Source organism: Anguilla rostrata, chromosome 12 (genome assembly GCF_018555375.3).
Source record: "Anguilla rostrata isolate EN2019 chromosome 12, ASM1855537v3, whole genome shotgun sequence".
In the NCBI taxonomy this organism is placed as follows: Eukaryota; Metazoa; Chordata; class Actinopteri; order Anguilliformes; family Anguillidae; genus Anguilla; species Anguilla rostrata.
The window spans coordinates 17,956,711-17,978,182 of NC_057944.1; the positions used below are offsets into that span (position 1 = coordinate 17,956,711).

The 21,472-nt window shown below is 37.8% G+C and overlaps 2 protein-coding genes across 2 annotated transcripts; both read left to right on the forward strand.

The window, feature by feature from the left end:
• Positions 1-3,428: 3,428 nt before the first annotated feature.
• LOC135236673 (extracellular calcium-sensing receptor-like) lies at positions 3,429-12,703 on the forward strand. The gene is made up of 6 exons (XM_064303157.1): positions 3,429-3,646; positions 3,880-4,183; positions 5,164-5,958; positions 6,057-6,284; positions 11,385-11,508; positions 11,622-12,703. Exons 1-6 carry the CDS (start codon positions 3,429-3,431, stop codon positions 12,533-12,535), a joined length of 2,583 nt encoding a protein of 860 aa, XP_064159227.1. The 3' UTR covers positions 12,536-12,703.
• Positions 12,704-15,083: 2,380 nt separating this feature from the next.
• On the forward strand, positions 15,084-19,387 carry LOC135236674 (extracellular calcium-sensing receptor-like). Its single transcript, XM_064303158.1, has 6 exons — positions 15,084-15,301; positions 15,563-15,854; positions 16,388-17,182; positions 17,278-17,505; positions 17,894-18,017; positions 18,186-19,387. Exons 1-6 carry the CDS (start codon positions 15,084-15,086, stop codon positions 19,097-19,099), a joined length of 2,571 nt encoding a protein of 856 aa, XP_064159228.1. The 3' UTR covers positions 19,100-19,387.
• The last annotated feature ends 2,085 nt before the right edge of the window (positions 19,388-21,472 follow it).

Here is a 21,472-nt window from a genome sequence, read left to right on the forward strand (position 1 = left end):
ATGTCTCTGTGACTTATTTTGAACTACCCATACAACTGGTTCATTCTATTGTAGCAAAATACTTCCTCAATATTGCATGAATACTATGAAATGTGCTTGTACTAAATTCTGATATAATTCAACATGTTCTTAACTGTATCATTACATTACATTTATTTGGCAGACGCTTTAATCCAAAGCGACATACACAAAGTGCATTTCATGGTCATAGACAACTACTAAACACAGGTTCAATAAGATACAATACTTATTTTGTACAGCTATTTCTAGCCAAGAACACAGTTTAGTTCACACAGTGAACACTATTCTGACCTAACCTCTGCAAAGCCAACTAGGCAGAAGAATAAGCTACAGTATATTATATTATACATTATACATTTAAAAACCTGGATGCGTAAAAAATGGACAATAAAGTCACATATGCATATAAATCTAACAGAAATAAATTGTAATATGTGAACAGGGCCCTGCATCTCGACTTCTGATCGTTATTCAGCAATATGCAAGATAATTGAAGAATAAAACAAAAACAAGCAATAATTATGCAATGACTTGTTATAGGACAATACAAATTATTTGAATTCTATAAGCCATGACAGACTGTGTGGTTCTACACATACAGCCTTATACCAGACCTTTAGCTTTTATGGGTTGTATGAATGAGAGCCAGAGTTAGTATTCTGGAAAAGTTGCTCTAGCAACATTCTGGCTCAGAATGTAGTAACATTTACACAAATGTTCATATTTTACGTTACTGTGAACAAACCTGCCATATTACTGGATCAACCATGCAAAACTCACCCTGCTCCGTAAAGCCATCAAGCTGTGTTGTTTCTTACCACAAATCAGAAATTAAATGAAGCAGACATACAAAATAAATGATAGGCTACCTAATAAGCTAGTGAGGTAGTACACATTCTGTCCATCATGGCAGTTAGACAAACATTTCTAAAGTTATAACAGGTCTATATGCACATTTATATGTGGCTGTTATGTTAGCTGTTATGATTCGCTTTTTCATTTTCAAGCTAATTTGAAAACATGAGCTGGCTTCTCTTACTAGTAAGCCAGAATTAACAAAATCATACCTTGCCGGGAGGACTGCACATATAGCCTATGTCTTGGTTATTTTCTTGACTGACTTTCTTAGCTCTTTTGCAGTATTTAGTTTGCTGCTTGTTGAAACAATAATTACTGGCACCGTCATGTGTGAATGCTATCCAACTAGTAAAATAATGGAGTCTTTGGTTTTGTGACCCTGCTTGCTGGAAATAACAATATGGCAACGTTTTCCATGTGCAAAAGCAGCTATGGATCTACTCACATGTGGGGTGGTGGTGCTGGAAAAGACGGCACAGTGTGCCGTTCCCACCTCGAAACATACTATAACTTTATCGTCAGCACTGAACAGCTTGGAGAGATTTATTCTGCGTAACCTATGGCTACGTTACTTACCATAAATATTAAATTACAAATGTTCAAGAAATAAAATACTAATCAAGTAAAAATAATCATAGTAATTTTAGTATGCTTACATTTGGCAAGATAGATAGATATATAATTCCTCATTTGCAAAAAGTGATTTAGAATTCCTTACTTATGAACTAACAGGCAGCAAAAGTCCAGTCATATTTCAGACATCATAAAAAGGCAGAGATGAATTCCGGTTATGGTGGTGAGCTAGGAGAACACATTTTTCTCCTCTCTGCTATACTTAAATCCTGTACAAGCCATGTTTTTTTTTTCTTTATTTAGCAAAACATGGTTCAGAGTTTGTACTCCACAATTTTAAATTTGTAATCGAACAATTAAGATGGTTGAAGTGCACATTCTCAGCTTTTATTTTGCATATTGTTATACAATTTGGTTTTACCAAGTAGAAATTACTACAGTTTTTATACTTAGCCCCCCAATTTCAGGGCACTACAAAGTTTGGGACAGATTCATGTTATGTCAATGAACGTAGTCATATTTAATACTTTCTCACATATCCTTTGCTTGCAAAGACTGCTTCAAGTCTGTGACCTACTCTGTGACCAGGAGCGGAGTATCTTCTCAGATGCTCTGCCAGGCCTGTACGCAGCCGTCTTCAGCTCCTGCATGTTTCGGGGCGGCTTGCCTTAGGGGTTCTCTTCAGTATATGAAATGGATGTCCAAAAACTGGAAAATTCTTGAAGTCAGGCACCTGATCTGAATCAAAATGAACATGCGTTTAATATGCTGAAGAATAAACATAAGGCAACTAGCCTCTCAAACCAGCAGGAGCTAAAGATGGATGCAGCACAGGCCCAGCAGAGCATCACCAGATAGAGTCAGCACCTGGTGATGTCTATGTATGCAAGATGTATGTGACAAAGTACTAACATGACTACTTTCATTTACATAATGTTAATATGTCCAAAACATTATGGTGCCCTGGGCTGTGTATGAAAGCTGCTGTAATTTCTACTTGTTGAAACCAGTGTACCCTATAACGCCATCAAATACAAGCTGAGAATCTGTACTTTAACCACATGTGAACTGTTTGATATGGTCTAATGAACATTTCACAACAGGTAGATTGGATGGGGGCTTCAAAATTAGGGCTGAAAAAGAAATGAGACATTTTCATTTTCAAAAAAATATTTTCAAGCCCAGTCAGGGAATACGAATGCCATGTGAAGAGCTTGTGTACTTCTGACAAAAATGTTTTTTTTAAATTTACAAATTAGAAGTTTCATTGTAGCTAAATCGATCGCTGACAATTGTTTTCCAGTCCACATTAGAGCAAATGATGTCAAAAGACTGCCATACAAAAGGCATTATATCTGAAATATATGACCTACTGGTATCTGAAACCTCAAAGTCGTCTGAATCTAAGCTGAAGAGTCAAGAGTGGACTGGCAAGAGGAAATTACTTTTGAAGAATGGACAGAAGCATGCAAGGAGGCCTAAACACAAACACAATATATACGTTAAAATATACGTGTTAAACAACTACGTAATTTGCTTATGCATATTTATGTCACCCAGAAAAACTGAATAAATATAACAATTATATACCAGTTCTGTGCATCAAATGTGGGAAGGCAACGGAAATGCTGATTCGCTGTATGTGGCTGTGCCCAGAGATCATGGGAGCAAGTTAGACTTTTAGTGCAGGGGATCCTAAAGAAACAAATAAAACTGGAGCCCATGATTTATTCGAAGTTTCAAGCACAGTCTAGACATAAGCATTTCAGACTATTTGTCCATTTGTAATGTCAAATAAGCACATTAGATAACTAAACTGAAAAGAATAGACAAAGATTGCAGTGTCTTCAAATTGTGATTTACTTTTTCTGTTGCCTCTGTTGCTTTGCGATTTGCCCCACCTTTGAGATTCACGGATCAAAGGAGAATTAAAACTGCTGTATTTAAACCAGGTACACAGCAGTGCTGGATCTGAGATGTACAGTGGGATGGCACTAAAGATCATTCTGCTGGCACTAACAGTCCTCTGGGCTGCAGCACAGACCCCACCATGCAGAATACTGGGGAGAGCAGCCAAGCCCAGCTTCTATCAACATGGAGACATTAACATCGGCGGAGTCTTCTCCCTGCACCAAACTCCTTTTGACAAAACCATCAAATATGACGTCAAACCAGAACCGCTGAGATGCTCTCGGTGAGGTTAACCTGCAACAATTGTTTGTATTGGTGGTAATTTGATGATAATGTTTTTTGTAATTCCAACAATCCTAAGAGTAATATCAATAATGTGAAAAATGTAAGCTATTGAATTTACTCTATATATGTTACCCTGCATTAGGTTTGCCTGCTAGGTAAATATGTGATGAATGACTTTTCAAAGAGTGAAATGAGTAAAATATGATAAAATAGTTATTATTAGTATTAATGTGTCATTTCTAGAGTCATTTTCAGAGAATTCCGGGTGGCCCAAACTATGATCTTCGCCATTGAAGAAATAAACAACAGAACTGACCTCCTCCCAGGAGTATCTCTTGGATATAAAATATATGACACCTGTGTCTCTGCAGCATTTTCTATACAAGCAGCCATGGCTCTGATGAATGGTTATGAGGAAACACTGACCGACACATCTTGCTCCACACCAGCCGTAGTGCAGGCCATCATTGGAGACTCAGGCTCTACTACCACTATTGCAATTGCTGCAACAGTTGGATTATTTCAAATTCCAGTGGTAAGTTGTTTTAGTTTTACAGTTACAGCAAAAGAAGTAACCATTCATTGATATTTAAACATTAAAGTAGCAAAAGAGAAAGCATTTTCTATGTTGTGTGAATAGCAATAACAGAAAATATTAAATTTATATTATATGTTTCTGGGAAAAAAACATTTTTGGAAAGTCCTCTGAAATTACAAATTTATTTTTGGTGATTATATGTTTCCAACAATCACAAATTAGTCCCTAGCAAACTATTCATTCTTCTGACAGGTGTAGTATGATGTATTGTGACAGAAACATTAATGTTGAAAACAATTTACTAAACTTTATTGACCAAAATAGCATAATTTACAGAATCCCCAGATTCATTAATGTGGACGTATTAGTACTAATTTTAATTTACATAACATTTAAGTTGCAAATGAAAATTGAATAGCTTTTGCCACTTTTTTAACAGAGTTTCTCTAGACATTTGCAGATTATATATGTAAAATATATTATTCACATTATATGTGTTGAAATGGCTTTTTTCTCATTCTTAAAATGTAGTGGATATTGCAAACTGACATGCAACTTAGACAATATACCAGAGCCCAAGAGAACTCTTTCTTTTATATTCCACTTGTGTAAGTGGAAATGTAATGTAATGTAATGTAAGTTGCTCTGAATAAAAACATTTGCGGGGTGATTGTGATATATATGGGCAAAAGACATTCCAAAGAAGCATAGTAAACATAGAATGATGGTTGAAGAACATTATACCTATGAGGAGAAATGAAACAGATGTAAAAAAACTGACTTGGCACATGTACAAACACACACACCCACGCGCGCACACACACACTCACACACACAGATACATACACACACAGACATATTGCAGATACTCACACACATAATATATTTGCATCATTATCTATAAAATGACTATAGTATACATTGAATTATTGTCTATACAAAGTTACGATGAAGTTGTCCTTTTGTGTTGTATTCAGATCAGCCACTTTGCTACATGTGCATGTCTGAGCAACAGAAAAGAATATCCCACATTCTTCAGAACCATTCCCAGTGACTATTACCAGAGCAGAGCACTGGCTCAGCTGGTGAAGCACTTTGGCTGGACCTGGATAGGAGCAGTGAGAAGTGACAGTGACTATGGCAACAACGGGATGGCCACGTTTATAAAAGCTGCTCAACAAGAAGGGATCTGTATTGAGTATTCTGAGAAATTTTACAGGACAGAATCAGAGAAATTACTGAAGGTGGTAGATGTCATCAAAAGAGGTACTGCAAAGGTAGTTGTAGCATTTCTTGGTCAGGGTGAAATGATCAAGTTACTGGAGCAGCTGACACTTCAGAATATTACAGGTCTCCAAATGGTTGGCAGTGAAGGCTGGATAACAGCAAGCAATCTAGTAACACCTACAAGTTTCAGCATACTGGGAGGATCTATTGGCTTTGCTGTCCCCAAAGGCAAAATACATGGCTTTAAAGAGTTTTTGTTGAAACTTCACCCATCAAAATACCCAAATAATACTGTTGTCATAGACTTTTGGGAAAATGTGTTTCAATGTTCCATCACAAATGAAAACAATCTACCTCACATGAATCCGTGCTCGGGATTTGAGAGCTTAACTGAAGTGAAAAATGAATACACTGATGTATCAGAGCTGAGAATCTCCAACAATGTTTACAAAGCAGTATACGCTGTTGCTCATTCTCTACATGGCCTGTTGGCATGTACACCCCATCAAGGCTGTACAAACAGTGTGAATACAGAGCCTTGGCAGGTAAATAAATAAACACTTCTTACAAAGCTAATAAAATCCTCAATATGAAAAAATCCACTCATGTATTTATCTCAGCTAAAATTTTTGTTTCTCTACAGGTACTTGAGGCTCTGAAAGAAGTTAACTTAACTTTGGGAACTAGAGAGAAGGTCTTTTTTGACAGGAATGGTGACCCAGTGGCCAGATATGAAGTGGTGAACTGGCAGCTTGGTCCTGATGGTGCAGTAAAGTTCAGAGTGGTCGGCTACTATGATGCTTCTTTACCAGCTGGGCAGCAGTTTGTGATGAGCCCGGTTACTATGGTTTGGACTGGTGGACAAAAACAGGTAAGTGCTTATGCACAGCATGAAAAGGTGGTCTGATGTCAGCATGCGCTTGTATACCTGTGTGCAGCTATTAGCACTGATTGAGATAAATAATTAAATATGACAGTTCAGTTCAAACAGTTCAGCAGCTTATATAAATAAAAGAAGCAGCAGGACAAAACTGGCAAACATGTGAGGGAAGACGATAATGTTACTGTAGAAAGTCCAGAGCTATCAAAGGTATGGTATCAATAATTTGTATCCACTAATTGATGTTTTTGCCAAACCTGACTTAGCAGCTCAATGCAGATACTAAGCTGTTGAATGAATTCTGCTTTGTTAGGGTTGGAGTGAAAACCTACACGACAGTAGATATCCAGGAACAGGGTTGGTTACCACTACCCTGAAGGGACATGGTTGAGGGGGGAAAAAATAATACTTTAGTGAGATGTCACAAAACCTTTCCGTTCTCTTGTAAAAAGTTTGCATTCTCCTGAGAAAATAATATCTACAAATTACAGCACATACTTAATAATATCTACAAATTACAGCATGTACTTACGGGTCATTGTCACAGTGTCATTTACTGGGGAACAATTAACATGGAGGAGCAGCTGATACCTGTATAGGTAGAGTTAGCCAGCATCTTTTGGTATAAATGGATCAAGTTCTGGCGCAGAACCTGTCGGAGTGCAGACCAACGCAATAACATTGCATCTATGCATGTGCACCTTATTTTGTTCCTAAAAAACTTCCCGTGAGAATATCTTATTTTTGTTATTTTTGAAATTGAGTATCTTTAAATAAGTTAGTGGTGTTATATAATGTAAATATTTCACACTGTAATGTAAGCATTAGATGGAAGTGTAATAGTTTTTGTGAAGCATGCAACAGTGATGACGTCAGAGCTGGAACATTGCCAAAACGTGGTGGACGGGTGAAAATTGTTTTCATGTTGTCTCATCCCCATACGAGAAAACACACGAGAGTACAGAGTATAGAAATACACACGAGTTAATTATTACACATTTAGGTACTGTACCGCATTGTGTGACAATATTTTTGCATTATTTTTTTAATCTGATAGCAATGTTTCATCTTAAACCCTCATAAGGGGCTCATTTATATGCTTTATAATGGACAAAAAGCATTTTATTCAATTTTGGAGAGATTTTGGATATGTTTCTGGACACCTAGCTATTTTAGACCACTGTACTGACTGAAAGCTTGTAATTCCCATTTGAAAATTATGCAACAGTGATTTTCTTGAGTCAAAACAGTTGATTTGTAGTGAAATACGTGGATATGTTATGATTTACAGCAATGCATAATTTAGACATTTTGGATAGATTTGCAGATGCTGGGTACACTGCTTAGTTTTTGCTTCATACATCTATAGTAGTTCTACATATCCACCCTTAGATTTTATGAACTTGTGGTCAAGAAGTTTTTGACCTAGCACATGTATAGTTTGCAAACCTCCTGTATATATGCAATCTCTCAGTATTTCACTGCAAACTTAAAAAGTGCAAATTTATTTTTGTTTTTTTGTCAAAACAATTGCATTTGTGGCACTTTATTTCTTCCAAAATTATGAATATAAACTAATCTGCATTAGTATTGTAAATTGCACAAATGTCATTTTTCAAGTCTTTGTGGTGTTCACATCTGGAGTTATGAAGCTTTAAATAGGGTACCCCCTAAATGGGCAAGGATTGGCAAGATTTGGCTTGTGCCTTAAGAGGTTAAATACCATCAGATATAACCAGTTCCCTCACATAGGCAAATAGGTCAGTAATACAATTGTTTAATTTGCATTGTAAAATTGTGCACATTTCATCGACATTGCAGATCTTCATCATGAATATACTCCCAGTGTGAGAAATCCTCTACCTTGAGGGTCAGCTTGCTGGACTATACAACAGTTCGCAATTGGTAGAGTTCTAGCAACTAGGTAGCATGTCCCTTAAGCAACTGGTGAGCATGCCACCGCTGGGAAGGGTGGAGCATCCAGAGCATGCAGGGAAAGATAGTTGGGTGAGAGTAGGTTACAAGCATAGAAAAGGGCATGTACACCACACAGGGGCAGCATGTCCAAAAGATTGGTGGTGTCCAACCAATTCCAGCCCTTGCAGAAATTGAACCAGGCTCTTGAACCTGAGAGTGGGAGGACTGATGAGCCACTGGGCACCTAGATGGCCACATCCTCCCAGTTAAGGCGGTTGGTGAAAGCGGGGGACTCGGTTATTAGGGGGTTAGACAGCATAGTCTGTTTGCATGAAAAGGAATCCTGTACGGTGTGTTGCCTGCCTGGTGCCAGGGTAGATCTCCAGCAGCGTGTGGACAAGCTCCTGGCCAGAGCTGGGAGGGATCCAATGGTCATGTTTCACTTAGGAACAAATGACATAGGTAAGGGTAGGTTTGAGGTTCTGCAGGACAAATTTGTGGAGCTAGCAGAAAATATTAGGAGCAGAACCTCCACGGTAGTTTCTTCTGGAATACTACCGGTGCCACATGCCAGCAGAGGGAAGCAAAGTTTTATTTAGAGGTTTAGCACCTGACTACAAACCTGGTGTAGGAAAGACGAGTACTGGTTTATGGGGCAATGGAACTCCTTTTCTGACAGGAGTGACCTGTACATGCATGATGAGTTGCACCTGAACCAGAGGGGTACAGCTGCAGTGGGCCAGCGTATCCTTAGGGTAGCACAGGATTATTTAAACTAGGGACCTGGGAGGCAGGGAGGTCAGAGAGAGAAAAGGGTAGGTGGGTGCAGACTGTCTGGATGGAAGCTGTCAAGGCTACCAATAATATTGCGAACACAAATGAAATCTTCTTAAAGCAAAATTTTAGTAAGGGTGGTTTGGGATGGCGGGACGTGGCGTAACGGGAGAGGATGTGTAGTAGTAATAATTTGAAATGTCTTTGTTTAAATGCTAGAAGTAAATTTTTGGAACATGAGGCTGCTATCAATATGATGTAGTTGGGATTACAGAGACATGGCTTGGGGAGAAGGAGGGTGATGAATATAATATAAAGGGGTACAAATTCATTTGGAAGGATAAATCCATTAAGAGTGGTGGGTGTAGACCTCTATGTAAAAGAAATGTTTAATGTACAGGAAATTTCAGAATTGACCCGCTCATGCCTAGTGAAAATATTTAGATTAAGGTCATGGGGAAAACAAAAAGGGCCTTACGGTAGGCGTGTTAGCGGCCTCCAGCTTCCGACAGCAGTGTAAATTCACAGCTCTTTGAAAGCATAAAACAAGCTTGTCAGGAAGGCAAAACTATTATTATGGGTGACGTCAATTACCCTGCTATTAATTAAGAATTGATAACCGAACAAGTAAAAAGTGAGGAAGAACTTTTAGATTTTATAAATGACCTTTTTGGGACAGTATGTCAGCCTACTGTCAGAGGGATATTAATTCTGGTTCTGGTGCTATGTAATGATCCAGACAGAATTTTTAGCATAGAGGTAATCAAGCCACTTGGGACTAGCAATCATTCTGGAGTTAGTTTTGATATATTTTGGAAAATTAACAAGGCCACCTCTACAGCCAGAATGTTTTATTTTAGACGAGTCCATTTTAACATGATGCGTGGAAATTTAAGTAATATTGTCTGGGCCCAACTTGTTGATTGCAAGACCGAGAATGAAAAGTGGGGCAGGTTCTCCTCAGTGGATGAATAAAGCTATACCGGTGAGTTTGGGAAAATGAAAATTAACTGTATCAGATATATAAAAACGAAAGCACTGAGAGTACAAAGGCTGAACATTGTGAAATGCAGGCTAAAAACAGAGGTTAAAAAAGAACGACAGGAAGATAAGGGGCTCTTTGACAGGCAAATTGCCCAAGATGCAAAAAGTAATCCTAAATGTTTCTTTCAATACTATAGTAGGAATAGCAAAGTGAAGGAAAAGGTCATGTGTATCAGAAATGAAGAAGGGGCATTGCTTTATAAGAATGCCTTAAATAGTTACTTTGTTGAGAGTTTAACTAGAAAAGAGGTTACTAATACACTGGAAGGCATAGTCAGTAGTCAGAATGTCTAAGCAGATATTGAGATATAAGAAGTACTGGATAAATTACATAAACTAAAGACAAACGAGGCAGTAGGCCCTGATGGCATATACCCAAGGGTACTCAAGGAGTACTGTAAATCCTGACAGAAGCTAGGAATCCATTTATTTACGATTGTGTACATATTCGCCAGCAAAAGATATAGGTGGCCAGCGACAGCTAGCTCTATTTATCTCTCTTGCCAGCTAAAAAGAACAATCGCTAGCAAGCAAGACAGAGCTAGCTAGCTAATACATACACGGCATTTGCTTACTCCTCTGTGACAGAGGAATGACTGATTGTAGGCTGCATGTATTCACAATAGCCTAGCTAAGATCTTCACATTCAAAGTCAATTTCAAAACAAAACACAATTATCTGCTCCTCCATGTTTACTGTTCCCCAGGAAATGACACTGTCACACGCAAGTGTAACACGCCTGAGAAGGATATGTGGCAGTTCCGGGAGTGCACCGTTAGTTGCCGCAAGGAGAGAGAGAGCGCATCCACACAAACATGAAATCAAATAAACCAACATCTTCACCCTTCCCCCTCACAGGTTACGGGCGAAAACAATAAACTAAAACAACAAACTAAAATACTAAAGACAAAAGAAAGCCAAACTGAGCAGTAACTATTTCAGTTCACCGCTCATAGCTGGCCCGCTTTTCAGCAGACAATCTCCTCCAACTTTTCAGTGGCAGTTTTAACTTTCTGCTCTTGCTGGGAAAAACAAAACTGAAACTACACGAACGAAAATCAAAACTCGCTCTCTGCGTATGCTCCTGGTCTGGACCCCGAACCGTGGAGAGGAACACACATTTAAGCACCTGAGCTGGTTAGATAATGCAACCCAAGTGTGTGCTCTCTCCACCAGCCAGTGCAGACAAGACAAATCCGCTGCTCTGGGGGATCAAATGCCACAGACACTATGACAAATCTCACAAAATGGGCTCCATATCTATATGATAAAGTAGTGCAAATAATTATTATGATCTACTTACACATCACATTGAACATGGGTGTTTTGAGTTGACAGTTGAAGCATGTTGTACAGAAACCCAGGTCAGCGTGCAGTGAGAGCTGTCCCCCAGGCACCCGTAAAGCTGTGCAGAGAGGAAGGCCTGTCTGCTGCTATGACTGTGTGCCCTGTGCTGAGGGAGAAATCAGCAATACCACAGGTAGTCAATTCTAACCAGTCTAAGTTGCACTTTTTTATTGTGTTGTATATGCTCATTTTACTGTACAGCCATCGCTGTCAGATGGTTCTAATAATGATATTATTTCTTTACAGATTCGAATAACTGTATTCAGTGTATGGAAGAATATTGGTCTAATGCTAAAAGAGATCAATGTGTTTCAAAGGTTGTCGAATTTCTGTCATTTCACGAAATTATGGGAATCCTGCTTGTTATTTTTTCTATATTTGGAGCATGTATTACTGCATTTGTGGCTGTGCTGTTCTTTATAAAGAAGGATACGCCCATTGTGAAAGCCAACAACTCAGAACTCAGCTTCCTGCTGCTCTTTTCATTAGAACTGTGTTTCTTTTGCTCTCTTACCTTCATCGGCCGGCCCTCTGAGTGGTCTTGTATGCTGCGCCACACTGCATTTGGGATCACCTTTGTTCTCTGCATCTCTTGTGTTCTGGGGAAAACAATAGTGGTGTTAATGGCTTTCAGGGCTACACTTCCAGGCAGTAATGTGATGAAGTGGTTTGGGCCGCCCCAGCAGAGACTGAGTGTTCTTGCTTTCACTCTCATACAGGTCCTTATTTGTGTGCTTTGGTTAACAATATCCCCTCCTTTCCCCAACAAGAACATGAAGCACTACAAAGAAAAGATCATTCTAGAATGTGATGTAGGATCAGCAGTAGGGTTCTGGGCTGTACTGGGTTATATTGGTCTCCTCTCTATATTGTGCTTTGCTTTAGCTTTTCTGGCTCGTAAGTTGCCTGACAACTTCAATGAAGCCAAATTCATCACATTCAGCATGCTCATATTCTGTGCAGTCTGGATCACCTTTATACCAGCTTATTTCAGCTCACCTGGAAAGTTCACTGTAGCTGTAGAAATATTTGCCATTTTAGCATCTAGTTTTGGTTTACTGTTCTGTATTTTTCTTCCAAAATGTTATATAATATTATTCAGACCTGAGCAAAATACAAGAAAACATATAATGGGTAAAACAGATGTGAAATCTCAATGATTCACTGCACCATTTTATACCCAACATATATGTATATTTTACGCAATATAACTGGACCCAGACCTTGTTTTGGATTAAAATACTTTTCTACGCTTTACTGGTCTTGTCTGATGCACTGGAACCAATAAAATACTCTCAAAAAGTGCAAACCCCGGCTTCTGGTCATATTGGCAGGCTCAATTACACCAGGCAAGATCAATAGAGCACAGAAAAGTATTCAAATCCAAAACAAATACATATTTGACCCAGATCTGACTGGACCAGAGATCCATAATATGTGAAATAAGAATTTTATGTCTTACATATTAACTTACAAGGTATCCAAGATATATAAATGGAAGAAATGATGTTCATAAGCCTGCGCTCACTTGATGAAAATTATTGCACTCTGTGGCACGCTTAGTTGGCTGACCCTATTTTGAACTACCATTAGGGCCTACAACTGGTTTATTCAACTGTGGCCAAAAAATACACATTTTATTGCATTCATTATATGTAGTGATATGACATGTTCTTGTACTCAGTACTGATATAATTCAAATATGTTATTAACTTAAAGGACGGAGTGTGGCACAGTGGGTAAGGAACTGCGCTTGTAACCGAAAGGTCGTAGGTTCGATTCCCGGGTAAGGACACTGCCGTTGTACCCTTGAGCAAGGTACTTAACCTGCATTGCTTCAGTATATATCCAGCTGTATAAATGGATACAATGTAAAGTGCTATGTAAAAAGTTGTGTAAGTCGCTCTGGATAAGAGCGTCTGCTAAATGCCTGTAATGTAATGTAATGTAACTGTAACTGCATTTATTTCATAGTTGGGTGCATAAAACTCGTAAATCAGGCCATGCATGTATATAAATCCAACATGAATGTGACATGTGAGCAGGTCCCTGAATCTCCAGGGCTGGGTGTTATTTAGCAATACACACGATTATGGAAGAACATACAAAGAACAAACTGTCAATAAATTGTTATGTGACAATAAAAAATATTTGAAAGGAAAAACCCATTACAGACTTTATAATTCTTATAAGCCCTTTTCACACATGCAGCCTCATCCAGCAATGTTCCAGAACTGTATGGGTCAAATGAGAGCTAGAGTTAGCATTCTGGAAAGGTTCCTCTGGCAACTGGCTGGTTGAACACATAGTAACATTTACACAAAGGTTCCGTTTTTATGTTTGTGAAACATTACATTACAAAACATTACCTGATCAAGCACTGAAGTCAGCTGGCTCTGCAAGGAAATTCACCGTGCTACGATTCTTACTACTACAAAAAAATTATTTAAGAAATCAGAAAGCAAACGGACCATGCACACCATATGAATTTTATCCTTCCTAAGTAACTTGCTTACTAGTACATATTCTCTTCGTCATGTCATATAGCTGTACAAAAGTTTCTCATGATATCATAGGTGTATGTGCACATTTATGAGAATGTTAGCTATTACTAGTGCTGAGCGATTAGTGTTTTTTGAGTTTGGTTCAATTTCAATTCGGCTTTGGAAATTAATCACGGTTTTTGATTTAGTTAAAATATATATATATATATATATATATATATATATATTTCTTTTAGAAAATGAATGTACCACGAAATAATGACTCATAATTTTGGTCTTTAAAATATATGTGATATTAAAGTGTGTATATTTCATGTTTTTATTTATTGACTTTATGATTTATCTCCCTCAACATACACTATTTGCACTAAAAGAGCTTTTCTCTTTGGAAAATGAATGTTACTAGCCTGCTGTTTTCAGTGTTCCTCATGAGACACATAACTAGCAATACTGACACACCAGTTTTGAGGTAGACATAATATTCTGCTGAGTAAAACCGACCAGTTTGTTATAGGTGCTGTTATGGAATTTAAATGTACTGTTGGTTACACTTGCACAGTTGGCCCACATGAGGGTTCTTGCCCTTTTCACAAATCAAAATTTGTGAATTCTTCCAGAGTTGCCCTCTGCTGGTCACGGTCACCCTCCATGTTTACCAGTATACAAACCGGGTCATATCTACATGGTACAAATAAGTATGTAAAATATAAGATAAATAGCCATTCCTTGCTGATCAAGATTGTCTTAAGATTCTGCCCCTGAGGAAAACATAAACAAGCCACATGATAATAAAATATTCTGGGGGTAAATTAGGAGGAATATGCCTCTGACATGCTGTTGTTGTGCCTTTAAGTTAATTTTAAAAACCAAAAGTTCACCGAATAAAAAAAACACTATGGGATCAGTTCTTGATGATTTGTGTAATATGTGGCTTCCAGAGAAATGTGCTAGACTGTAGTGCCTTAAAACCTAAACAATTTTGAAAGACAACACCATACTTTCCTTCACATTACTTAATTAAACAGTTGAGTGCACATCACAGTGATTCTTGAATCTGTTCACTTTTGCTGTTGCACTGATGCTTCTGCAATTTGCTCCACCTCAACCTGTTTATCCCAGGATTCATGCCCTTGAGAAATGACAAAACATTGGAGAATTAAAACTGCTGTATTTAAACCTGGTACACAGCAGTGCTGGATCTGAGATGTGCAGTGGGATGGCACTGCAGATCATTCTGCTGGCACAGACAGTCCTCTGGGCTGCAGCACAGACTCCACCATGCAGAATACTGGGGAGAGCAGCCAAGCCCAGCTTCTATCAACATGGAGACATCACCATTGGTGGAGTCTTCGCCCTGAATCAAACTCCCTTGGAAATTACCATGAAATTTGACATAAAACCTAAGCCTCAGAAGTGTTCAGGGTGAGGTTAAATGATCAATTTTTACCTGCTGTTTGTATTAGAGATTATTTAATGCTACAGTTCTTTAGTAATTCAATCTAATTCATCTTAATTCAAGGTAAAATCAACAGCATTACAAAATGTAAAAAACTGAATACTCTTTGTAAATTACACTACAGTAGGCTGGTCTGTGAAGCGAATGCATAACTACATGTTCAAACATAGATGAAATAAATTTAGAATTCAAATGAAATAATGATCATCTTCATGTGAAATTTGTAGAGTTAACTTCAGAGAATTCCAGGTGGCTCTGACAATGATCTTCACCATTGAAGAAATAAACAACAGAACTGACCTCCTCCCAGGAGTATCTCTTGGATATAAGATATACGATTCCTGCATCTCTCCAATGTTCTCTTTAAGAGCGGCCATGGCTCTGATGAACGGTTATGAGGAAACATTGTCTGACACATCATGCTCCACACCAACAGTAGTGCAGGCCATTATTGGGGAGTCCGTGTCGACTAACTCTATTGCAATTGCAGCAACTGTTGGATTATTTCAGATTCCAGTGGTAAGAGTTCCTTCTCTCCATTGTATATACTCCCAAACAGGGAGACACCTAACTGAAATAAGAAAAATTATTTCAAGTATGTTTGGGACTCCTTAGCAAATCCTTCCTATTGAGAAAATAAAATGGCAAAAAAATCATTATGATTTAAGTCTATAATGGCAGATTAGTGTAAACAGAAGCAATATTAATCATATTTGCAGATTTAAACAGATTATTTCAACCGCTAAAAATTAAAATGTTAAAAAATTCACCTAATTCAACTGTACCAGCGTACATATGTTCTTCTCTGGACCAGAGCAGAGCCTTACGTACTCTGTAAGAGTTGATTTAACACTGGGTATTTACTTTATAGTAATGATGATTTTGCTTGATACTTTCGAGTTAAGCAGATGATTTCCATTTTATCATTTCTGTGACAAAAAATCTGTATACACGCCTCATATACAAAGCTTGTTGACCTGCAAATAAACCCAAAGTAATATTTAAAAATTGTTTAAACTTGTGAAGTTCTTGTGTTTTAACATCTTTTTCAGATCAGTCACTTTTCAACATGTGCATGTCTGAGCAACAGACAACAGTTTCCCTCATTCTTCAGGACCATTCCCAGTGACTATTACCAGAGCAGAGCACTGGCTCATATGGTGAAGCACTTTGGCTGGACCTGGATAGGAGCAGTGAGAAGTGATAATGACTATGGCAACAATGGGATGGCCACGTTCATAGAAGCTGCTCAAGAGGAAGGGATCTGCATTGAGTATTCAGAGAAATTTCATATAACAGAAACAGAGAAACTACTTAAGGTTGTAGATGTTATCAAAAGAGGTACTGCAAAAGTAATTGTAGCATTTTTTTCTCATGTTGAGATGAAGAGTTTACTAGAGCATATGGCCGTGCAGAACATTACTGGTTTACAAATGGTTGGCAGTGAGGCCTGGATAACAGAATATAATCTAGCTACACCAACAAGTTATGGAATACTGGGAGGGTCTGTTGGCTTTGCTGTCACCAAAGGCAAAATAAATGGTTTCAAAGAATTTATATTAAAACTTCATCCCTCACAAAGCCCAGGAAACCTTGCTGTTATAGACTTTTGGGAAAATGCCTTTCAGTGTTCCCTAATAAATGAAAACAGTCTACCTAACATTAACCCCTGCACTGGATCTGAAAGCTTAACTGAACTGGAAAATGAATACACTGATGTATCAGAGCTGAGAATTTCCAACAATGTTTACAAAGCAGTATACGCTGTTGCTCATTCTCTACATGACCTGCTGGCATGTACACCCCATCAAGGCTGCACAAACAGTGTGAATACAGAGCCCTGGCAGGTAACTCAAAAAGCCTGCATATAGTTACTAAAATACTCAATTATAATCAGAACAACCAATAATTTATGTTTGCTTAAATCCTTGTTTCTCTACAGGTGCTTGAGGCTCTCAAAAAAGTAAATTTCACTTTGGGAACTGGAGAGAAAGTCTCTTTTGACAGTAATGGAGATCCGGTAGCCAGATATGAGGTTGTGAACTGGCAGCTTGGTCCTGATGGTGCAGTACAGTTCAGAGTGGTCGGCTACTATGATGCTTCTTTACCATCTGGGCATCAGTTTGTGATGAATCCTGTTAGTATGGTTTGGGCAGGTGGGCAAACACAGGTAGGTGTTTATGCACAACATGAATAGGTGGTCTAATTACAGCACAGATACCTCTATTGTGCTGTTTACACTGATAGAAGTGGCTAATAGCTGAGAGTCCAGCTCTCAAAATAGATGCAGCTCAATATGCATCTGGCCCTTCAAAATATATTTTTCACAATTCCTCATTTACCAGACAGTAAAATCCCAGCTGAAAACTTAAACAAAGCAAAAACAGATCACACATGCATGAGGGAAGACTATTCTGAATAAATTCCTGAATTACCATTCATCACTGTTTCCAGCATTCAATTGTCTACATGATGAAGCACTGCAAATAATTATTATATACTTACATGTCACATTGTCCATGGCTGCTTTGAGTTGAGAGTTGAAACATGTTGCACAGAAACCCACATCAGTGTGCAGTGAGAGCTGTCCCCCAGGCACTCGGAAGGCTGTGCAGAGAGGAAGGCCTGTCTGCTGCTATGACTGTGTGCCCTGTGCTGAGGGTGAAATCAGCAATGCTACAGGTAATTCAGGGTAAACACAAACCAGTTTGCACAGAACATTTCTATGTCATGCTTTTTGTTTCATTTTGTATATGCTCATTGTACTGTACAGACATACATGTTTGCTCTGAACATTAACACATTGTAATTCTGAGTTGTCTAGTCATGGTATTTGTTGTTTTCTTACAGATTCTAATGAATGCATTCAGTGCCTGGAAGAATACTGGACTAATGCTAAAAGAGATCATTGTGTTTTAAAGGCTGTTGAATTTCTGTCCTTTCAAGAAATTATGGGAATAGTACTCGTTACGTTTTCCATATTAGGAGCATGTGTAACTGTATTTGTGGCTGTGCTGTTCTTTATAAAGAAGGACACACCCATTGTGAAAGCCAACAACTCAGAGCTGAGCTTCCTGCTGCTCTTTTCATTGAAACTGTGTTTCCTTTGCTCTCTTACCTTCATCGGCCGGCCCTCTGAGTGGTCCTGTATGTTACGCCACACTGCGTTTGGGATCACCTTTGTCCTCTGCATCTCATGTGTTCTGGGGAAAACAATAGTGGTGTTAATGGCCTTCAGGGCTACACTTCCAGGTAGTAATGTCATGAAGTGGTTTGGGCCTCTGCAGCAGAGACTGAGTGTTCTTGCTTTCACTCTCATACAAGTCTTAATTTGTGTGCTTTGGTTAACAATATCCCCTCCTTTCCCCAACAAGAACATGAAACACTACAAAGAAAAGATCATTCTAGAATGTGATGTAGGATCAGCAGTGGGGTTCTGGACTGTGCTGGGTTATATTGGGCTCCTCTCTATGTTGTGTTTTGTTTTAGCTTTTCTGGCTCGTAAGCTGCCTGACAACTTCAATGAAGCCAAATTCATCACATTCAGCATGCTCATATTCTGTGCAGTCTGGATCACCTTTATACCAGCTTATGTCAGCTCACCTGGAAAGTTCACTGTAGCTGTGGAGATCTTTGCAATTTTAGCATCTAGTTTTGGCTTGTTGTTCTGTATATTTCTTCCAAAATGTTATATCATGTTATTCAGACCTGAGCAAAATACAAGAAAACATATAATGAGTAAAACACCAGTCAAATCTCAGTGATTATCTACATCAGCAATACTTACCTTTTCTTAAAAAAGATCCACTAATAAACTAATTGAAATAAATTATGTTCACCAATGTGCGTTCTCTTGATGGAAACCACCAATAATATCACCAAGCAATCTGTGGCTTGACTCATTTATTATTACCATTACAATTGGTTCAGTTGTGGGTAAAACTATTAATTCATTTATTTCATTCATAATTTGCAGTGATACAGAAAATATTTTGCAATGAATACTGTTGCTATTCAAATTTATTTTTCAAACTGGATGCACAACACCAGGTAAAACAGGTCATCATCATAGTTACCAGGTTTTTAAAAAATTGTTATATGACTAAAATTCTGTAGCCTCAACTACACAGATAAATATTAGCTTGGTTGCCACAGATTAACAACAAACATGTAATGGTACAATTAATTTGATATATGGATAGTTTAGTTTCCATGAAACCATTGGTTAAAGTTCAGTAGCAACTTGGCATTATTTTGATATTGGTAATTTGGTGCACACACAGATTTCTAAAAATTTTAGCTGTATATAGTACTTTTTTGCTTTGAGTATGAGAGTTGCATAGCTTTTTTTTTACACTGAATACATTTCTTGTTTGAATATAATATAATGGAACCACATGATAGTTGAAGTATGAGCGGGCATGACTCTGATGAACGGTTATGAGGAAACAATGACCAACACATGAAAAAAAAATCCTTGAAATAATTGAGGAAACATTGGGTAGCAGCATTGTGTTGAAATACAGCATGTTTCATTTGTGTTAGCTAAGATAGCCAATATTGTTTCTTGTAACATGGCCTCATTTTGATATCAATACTTTTAATGGCAAACCTAGATTTTGCTAGTCTTAATGATAGTGTTTTAGTGTGAGTAACTTGGCATTTTTGCATGTTGAAAAGGTGTTTTTCTTCACACACACACACACACACACATATATATACTATACGTACATATGCATACATAGCACACACATATTCAAATAACAATTAACAAAAAAACTAACATTTTATTTTTCAAAAACAGATGTTTTCCTAATTAAAGTAACTTTAACCTTTTACACATACACATTTACATTTTCTGGATACAAAGTCATCAATTTAGCATATGCATCACCTACACCAGCAAATTCTCTCAACATTTCTCTAAAACCTTTAAAGAGCAATGCCACCGTACCTATGAGAATACATTTCAATAAATTATCCGACAAAAATATCGCGTTTGTCTCTTGTTCATTTATTGCTGTTTTTTGGTTGCTTTCCTAAACCACACATTAACAGCGAAACAGACACAACCTGCTTGACTTGTCATCTTAGTGCAATAAAAACCAAGTAGCCAATGTGGGTTTGAGAAATCAATTTGCAGTATTACCAGTTCAACTGCCAGATAAAAATGAAATGTTTTCAATGTAGATTCTTTTGTCACTTGTAGTTACACTGTCAACAACGTTTTGGTCAATTACCTTAATTCAAACGGTAATTCTATTGGAATCCTGGACTTAAATGTTTTCAGTGAACAGTCTGTCAGGTCTCAGTGTTGTTCTTTTTAAAAGACATGCTTCTGGTGCTTCAGTAGCCATCACAGCAAAGCCTATAAATAGCCCGAGGTTTATTGTAAGCATGGGTGTGTACAAACACATTTTCAGAAATTGAATTACCGTGCTGCACCGTGGAACCAAATTTCCCTTTCCTGTAGGCTTACAGGCTCTGGGTGAGATTCTGAAGTATTTCAATTGGAATTATCAATAATGGTACATGACTTCAACTAGAGAAAATAGTGTAGTCAACTTACCACAGAAGACACAATGATTGACTTTGAATGCAATTATAACAATTTATTACTGCATGTAATATGTTGGCGGTACCATACAGGTAGCTATATGTGTGTACGGTACATATGGCATAGTGGTAGTAATACGATCATTGCATATTGCAGCAGCAATAAAACGATACTATCTGTAAGCTAAAGTTTGCCAGTGGCTGTTTGTTTCAAATGTGGAATCAAAGACAATGAAGCTTGTAGCTAGTTTGCAATATAATTAGCAATTTCTGATATTAGTACACATTTCTGTTATTTTTTAGTTTTTGTTTCCATGCTGTACTCGTGTCCTCAAAGTATGAACAGAATGTTTTAAAGTGAACAATACTGAAAAGCACTACAGGAGATTTGACTGCTTTTTAAACAAAATGCATGTACATAAGTACACACTGCACCTTGATTTTGAGTAGAAAAATGTGACAGAACATGTGAATTTAAAAACACAGGGCTTTTTTGGGTCAATAAAAAAGCAAGTAGGTGGACTATAAAAAATTCTTTAAAAACGGTTAAAGAGGTTTACAGCGTAGTCCTCAAACTTTAG

Coding starts and splice junctions, on each gene's coding strand:
- LOC135236673 (XM_064303157.1), top strand. CDS start 3,429: ATGTACAGTGGGATGGCACTAAAGATCATTCTGCTGGCACTAACAGTC. Junction 6,285..11,384: donor GGACTGGTGGACAAAAACAG/GTAAGTGCTTAT, acceptor CATGTTGTACAG/AAACCCAGGTCAGCGTGCAG. Junction 11,509..11,621: donor AGAAATCAGCAATACCACAG/GTAGTCAATTCT, acceptor ATTTCTTTACAG/ATTCGAATAACTGTATTCAG.
- LOC135236674 (XM_064303158.1), top strand. CDS start 15,084: ATGTGCAGTGGGATGGCACTGCAGATCATTCTGCTGGCACAGACAGTC. Junction 15,855..16,387: donor GATTATTTCAGATTCCAGTG/GTAAGAGTTCCT, acceptor CATCTTTTTCAG/ATCAGTCACTTTTCAACATG. Junction 17,506..17,893: donor GGGCAGGTGGGCAAACACAG/GTAGGTGTTTAT, acceptor CATGTTGCACAG/AAACCCACATCAGTGTGCAG.